Consider the following 7,037-nt stretch of genomic DNA (forward strand, 5'->3'; position numbering starts at 1 on the left):
CGGGTGGGGGAGGAGCGAGCTCAGCGGCAGGGGGCTGGCTCCAGGGGGCGCGATCGGGTTTTATAGAGAGGAAGAGGGAGGAGGGAGGCGCCAGGGGAGAGGGAGAGCGGGCGGCCACCATTAATGGCACCAGCGGTTTCTCCATCAACGGGGGAGAGGAAAAGGGAGGGGCGCGACCATTTCTGATGTGGGAGGCGAGGGCCGCGACGTGGGGGCGTGCGCGAGCCGGCGTGGCGGCGATGCAGCCGAGCGCCCGCGCGGCTGGGGCATTAGGGCTGCGGGTGGGGCCCACGGGTAAGGGGGAGAGGGAGGGCCGGGGGAGTGGGGGCGCAGGTGGCGGATTGAGCCTAATGGGCCAAATTGGCCAATTCGGCTAAGGTTTCAAATTTTGTTTTTTATTTTTTTATATCCCATAAAATATAAATAAATATATTTTTAAATATTTTAAAAATCATAATAATTATACCAAAATTATTTATAATTAAAATATTTATTTTTGGGCCAAAGTTCCTATACTAATTAATTGTTTCACATAAAAGAAATTTTATGAATAAAATCATCAATGAATTATGAGCAAACAAAAATCATTCTCTAAAGATAAATGAGATCAAGCACTTGATTTAAAATTTTACTTTACTTTCTACTAAGTTTTAAATGACTATTATTATATTATTTTAATTGATGGATTTATGGTGTTACACAACTAGAGGAGGCCAACGACCAGGGTGAATTAGGATTGGTGTAGGCTCTTTGATGCCATGTTGGCCAGTATAAAAATAATATGTATTGGGGGGCTACAATATATACACAAGCCTAAGATATCAGCTAAGTAGAAGGCCTCAGAGCCGGGCTATAGGCTCATACATATATAGATAGAGACAATACAGTCCAACAAGTTAGATAAGTATGCAAAAAAAATCACAACCATCTGTATTGCACTTCAAAACTAAATGTTTGTTATTTGCATTGCATTGTACTTCAGAACTAAAGTGCATGAAAACGTAAGGGCTAGTACACATTGCATCCTGAAACACCCTTCTATTGTTGGCACACCTCAAGACATCGATACTGAAACCTCACCGATTGGATATTTGCTGGTCAACCTCAACAATCTCTTGGTTTCCACATCCATGGCCACCTTATCCTGCTCCATGCGTTCGTCAACTATCAGAGGCATGAGCTTGGCCTCTGCATAAGTGCGCAAGACTGAGTTGTACATCTCAGTGGTAACATACTCTGCATCCCGGAATATGACCAGGAGCTTCTCTGCAGCTTCAATGTCACCTGTCTTCTCGATCTGAGAAAAGATCGCGGTAGCGAGCTCATGGTTCGGCTCCCATTTCTCCAAGCATGACAGGGCTTTCTTCATGCACTCAAGGACTTTGTCCGTCTTGTCACCGAGATAACCCCAGACGAATGCCTCCCATGTGCTATAGCTGGGCTTGACTCCTTTCTCCACAATGTGGTCAAGAAAGCTCTCTGCCTTTTTTATCATGCCATTCTTGATGTAATATGAAAGGATCGTGTTTGGGATCCTTGAATCACGTGTTCCAGATGTTGATTCCCACTCACTAAAAATGCTTTCTGCTGCTGCTATGTCGTCAAACCTCAAGAGGGAAGTGAGCATGCACTTGTACTCTGTGTCACTGAACTTCCTGAAGGTTCCTCTCATCTTATTCCATACTCTGTCCAAGTTACCTCTATCTGACAAGCTTGCATACAGGGTGAGGAGCGATGAGTAAGCAGCTCGCTCCTTCCTGGAGGCCCTCTTCTCCATCTCCACCAACGCGTTCCGACCTTCCACATGGAGTCCGGCGTTGATGTAAATGCTACCGAGCAAGCTGAAGGTCATCCAATCAGGAACCACGCAGTCATCCTTCATCAGACCAAAGACCTTTTCGGCACTCTTCACGCTGTCCTTTTTGGAGCAGTATGTCAGCCATATGTTGTAGGTAACGAGGTCGGGGAGTGTGTACCTCCTTAGCTCCTTGATCATTTCTGGCACCCGCTCGAGCTCACCAGTCGCCATGTAGAGCGACATCATGTGGTTGAAGGGCAGGGCACAGGTGAGGTACCCAACACGGGCCATCTCCGCCAGCATGGCCTCGGCCTTCTCTCTTGCGCCATTCTGTACGTACGCGTGCAGCAGCGCGTTGCAGGTGGACGGCCCCTTGGCGCGCTCCGGCATGTCCTCGAAGAACTTGGTGGCACTGGCGAGTCCCCTGACCTTGGCGACGAGGTCAAGGTGCACCGCGTGATCCCCCGGAAGCAGCCGCATCTCCGGCTGGGTCCGCATCCACTCGCATATCTGCATTTTGAGCGCGGGACGAGCAGGGTCACGTCAGGAACCAGGTTGGCAATACATCGAGCAGGAGGCGAGCGTTCCGAAGCGTCGGCGGTGGAGACGTGGACAAGGGTTGGGTGGTGTACCTCCAGGGCGTGCTTGAAGCGACCGTACTTCCGAAGCTCCCTGACGACGCGGTTGAGCTGGTACTTCTGCACGGTGCGGCCTTCGTCCGCCCACCGCTGCAGCACCACCACCGCGCTCCGCTTCGGGTAGATGAGCTTCAGCAGGCGCTTCCCTAGTGTGTCGCCACCCGCGTGACCGCCTCGGGCGGAGGCGGAGGACGCCGCAGAGAACAGCCTACCGCCGTCGGGGGCCGCGAGTCGGCGCGCAAGCATGGTTTGGTCGGCAGGCCAAGGCTTCCTCGCCGGCCGAATGAGAGAGTGAGGCCCTAAAAAATTCGTCGGGCTGTGGAGGACGGTTTTTTAAGCGGGTGCCCTCACTTTTGTTGTATTTTTTAAGCTAGTGCCTTAGTTTTGATAGTGTCCTTATTTTATCATAGGTCGTGTTTTTTTTCAAAGGAATGGCCTTCAAGTGCTATATAGCAGAAGGCCAAAGCTGAGAAACAAAAGTTCTTTACACGATGTGGTGTTTGGTTTTTAAGAATTAATGTTTAGTTTCTTCATTTAATTCTATTTTAGTCTTTAGATTACTAAATATAGAAAATAAAATAGAGTTTTAGTCTCTAAGTTGCTAAATACGGAAACAAAAATATTTTATATTTAGCAATTTAGAGACTAAAATGGAATAAATTGGAGGGACTAAAATTCAGTACCTAGAAACAAAATACCCCTTAGTCAACCTCCTAAACTTTAGTTCCTTCAAATTCTTTGAACACCTATTTTAGTCATATCATTTGGTATTTTAATGATTAAAAATAACTAAAATTAAGTCACTAAAGTTTAGAATATGGGAACTAATTACCCTCTAGTCTTTCAAAGGATATGTTGGGGACTTGTTCTTAAATGCTATGAGTTAAGAACAAGGCAACACAAAAAATGTTAAATGTTAATGCCCTTCGTCCTCCGAGACATTATTTCCCTTAGAATATAATGATCTCCAGACGAAGGTAATGAAGGACATAACTTCATCATTGCAGTATACGATAATAAAAGGAGAATAACATGGAATGTAAGAGATAACATGAACAATTATGTAATATTATCAGCTCATTTCTATTTTATTATCATGGAAAAATAGAAATAATATCAAATGTACCTTCGGCTTGATAAAAGGTAAGAGTACAAGTGTGATGCACGAGCAAATGCAAGTCAGCGTGAACAGTACGGGGGTACTGTTCATCTATTTATAGGCACGGGACACAGCCCATGTGAAATTACATCCATGCCCTTTACATTTGCTAATGACTATAAGGTAATTCATCGAGGTCTAAATAGCCTTTTCCCCTTTGAGTCGGTTCCCTTTCCTGCTGTCATGCCGAAGGTCCCTTGCGCATAGCTTCGGCGCTGCATCAATCTTCGTATTGTTCGTGTTTCTCCCACTGTGGTTCTGATCCGAGTACGAAGGTACCTGTTCATGTATTACAACTCTGGAAACATTGTTAAATCATGTTTTTGAGGACCTTCGGAAGGCGAAGGCCCTAAGCCGAAGCTCCGAAAAAACACCTTCCCTTTGCTAGAATAGCAGCAGTCAATGACAGACGGGGCCCTCCAACTTGGAGCGCACTGGGCGTATAAATAAGAACTCACCTCGAGCACATTTGGTACGTTACTTGCCGCCTGCTTTGTTTTGCTCAATTTTTTAGCTCTTGCTTACCAACACTTGCTTAGTTTCATAGACTTTCTAAGCTTCGGTTCTAAGGACACATTTTCGCCATTTCCGAAGAAAAGATGTCTCAAGACAAAAAAGTTGCTGCTGAGACGAAGCTGAGCGAGGAGGAGAAGCTCATTGAGGAGAAGACTGCTGGATTTATTGAGTCAATTGCAAAAACAAACACAGAGAAGATAACTAGAGAGATATTAGAAGACTTGTCTGAAGATACTGATGATAGCGAGAGCTATGATGTGGAGAGTGGAGGCGAAGACTCTGAAGATCATCCTTGGCGACCAAGTCATGCAGTCTTCGGAAAATCAACTATCAAACAGAGTCATCTTGATAATATGAGAGGAAGGTATTTTCGAGATATGTCTATTGTGAGGGCTGACGTAGACAGAGCCGTTCCTGCTCCCGAAGAAGACGAAGTTGTAATCTACCGAAGTTTCTTCGAAGCTGGACTTCGGTTCCCATTAAGCATATTTGTGGTTGAAGTTTTAAAGATATATCAGATTTTCCTTCACTAGATCACTCCCGAAGCAATTATCAGAATGGGGATCTTCGTCTGGGCTGTGAGGAGTCAAGGTCTAGAGCCAAGCGCAAGATGTTTTTGCAGTATGCACGAGCTTTCGTATGAGACGAAGCCTTGGGGTAAGGAACAATATCATAACAATTTTGGGTGCTACAGTTTTGTTGCTCGCTCTGGCGCAAGCTACCCAGTGCCAACGTTTCGGAAGAGGTGGCCCGGGGCCTGGATGGAAGAATGGTTTTACGTGAAAAATGATTTGAAGGCAAGAGAAGATATTAAAGAAATCATTATGCGACCCATCTGGTCCCGCTTCGGCCTCCGAAAGCCGAAGCTAGAAATTGATGAGGCAGCCGAAGCATGCCGAAGGGCCTTCAACACAGTGCTCTTTTATTGGGACAAGAGACTTAGTTCAAGAACATGTATCCTACAGGATATGGCCATTGATAGACAGCTGGGAAATGCCAACAGAGAGCATCACTAACCCTAGCGAAGGTGGTTTAGTTCGATTGAAATATACCTTCAGGTTTGGAGACCAGTTTATCGAACCAGATGAGGACTGGCTGAAATGTGTTGAAAATACTAGTGATGAACTACTTGGATCATACTCCAAGTCTGAAGATAATGCACTATCTGCGGCCTTCGGGAGTCGAAAAAAGAAAAGACTAAATAAGGTTTTTGATGCTATTGGATTTGTGTACCCTGACTATCGCTACCCGCCGCGGGGTCAGAAAAGAAAGGGTGCAACTTCTGGAAAGGATGCTGCTTCAGCTGCTTCAAGCGAGCCTGGACTGAAGAGGAAAAAGCTGAAGGTCCTTACCCACCGACCGCGCTACATTGAACCGGCCATAGTACCTGAATTTGGCGGTGAAACTTCTTCAGCTATTGAAGCAAGAGGACCTGCTCCTACGCAGAGGATTGAAGAGCCGGCTGCAATGCCGAAGGGTGACAAAATTGAGGAACCAAGAATCGAAGGGACGAAAACATTAGAAGTTCTAAGCCCTTCGGTAGGAGTGGCGGTGCCGAAGGCACAAAAAGGTCTAGCAGCGACCCCAAGAGAAAAAGGATGGCCAGTGTACTAGATGTGCTGGAGACGATAAAAACTTCAAGCTCTACTCCAGGGAAAATTGCTAAGGCTTCGAAAGTGCAAGTTGAAACCGAAACAAAACTGACCGAAGCCGAAGCTACAATAAGCCAGGCTAGCGTGGAAGCTGGGCCTTCAGAGCCCGCCAAGGAGAAATCCTCGGAAATTGGAGAAAATGCAGCGGAAGAAGAATCTATAGAACAGATTTTGCCTGAAAAAGCTGCCGCTCCTACTCCCGAAGCGCCTTCCGAAGTCCTTGATTATATTATTCGACACGCTTCGGGAAAAAGATTACCTGAAGAAGAAATTTTTGAAGCTAAACACTATGCCCGAGAACTGAAGTACCCGAAAGGGCCTTAGTGTTTAATGGCATAGATGAAGATGACTTCTTGTATTGCCTCCCAGACAACAAAGAATTATCCGTCTGCCGGGAAATGGCCAGAAGTATGGGGTTCCCGAAGCTTGAAGCTGGCCTCTGCGCCATGACGAAGGACGATCTTGCGGATAGCCTTGCATACAACAGTCTGAAGGTACAAAAATTATGTATTTGGAAGTTTATGAATTTTGAATTAGTCTTTTGTTCTTATATTAACCCATTCATTCTTTTCGTATAGGGCTTAATACTTAGCAACGCCTTAAGGGCGCAAAAGAATGCCGAAGACGAGAGCTGCACTATTGCTCTCAACAACCTTCGAACAGAGGTTATCAGGCTGAGAAACGAAGCTTTGGAAAAAGACAAAATCCTACTTACATTGGTGGACAAAGTAAAGGGATATGAAGCTAACTTCAAGGCTCAATCTGAAATCCAAAAGAATGAGATTGAAAACCTTCAAAAGCAACTGGCTGAAGCCAAATTAAAATGCGCTGTTGCTGAAGCTGAACGAGATGCTAGTGATTGTGGAAAAATTATTGTGAAAAAATAGTTGCAGAACTTCGCGCATCAAAAGGGAGATGTTTTGAAAAATCTGTGGAGTGCGTAAAAAAGATAAAGACTAGTTTCGCCAACGTGGGCGCGTACTCGAGCGAAGACAACTTCATAAGAGGCGATCCTGAGGGCGTAATTGAATGAATCAGCAGCGAAGCCGAAGCTTTTGAAGAAATTTTGAGCGACCGCGGGGACGTCTGCGCGTTCTCTGGTGCGAGGGGAGTTGCAGCTATTTTGGATAAGGCGGGGTGCGAACATGTTAAAACTTTGGCCCAGGCCGAAACTGCCTTCTCTATTAACGATACGAAGGACCCCTCGGCTGAAGCAAGCTCAATAGGCGGAAAATTTTTCACTGATATCTGGGACAATGGCGGCCGAGGGATGG

The 7,037-nt window shown here is 45.9% G+C and overlaps 1 protein-coding gene across 1 annotated transcript; it reads right to left on the minus strand.

Annotated features, from left to right (window-relative positions):
• Positions 1-867: 867 nt before the first annotated feature.
• Positions 868-2,710, minus strand: LOC100285395 (tetratricopeptide-like helical). The gene is made up of 2 exons (NM_001158288.1): positions 2,431-2,710; positions 868-2,308 (listed from the first exon to the last, which is right to left on the minus strand). Exons 1-2 carry the CDS (start codon positions 2,680-2,682, stop codon positions 1,055-1,057), a joined length of 1,506 nt encoding a protein of 501 aa, NP_001151760.1. The 5' UTR covers positions 2,683-2,710; the 3' UTR covers positions 868-1,054.
• Positions 2,711-7,037: the final 4,327 nt, after the last annotated feature.

The sequence above is a fragment of the Zea mays genome, chromosome 10 (genome assembly GCF_902167145.1).
Source record: "Zea mays cultivar B73 chromosome 10, Zm-B73-REFERENCE-NAM-5.0, whole genome shotgun sequence".
Lineage (NCBI taxonomy): Eukaryota > Viridiplantae > Streptophyta > Magnoliopsida > Poales > Poaceae > Zea > Zea mays.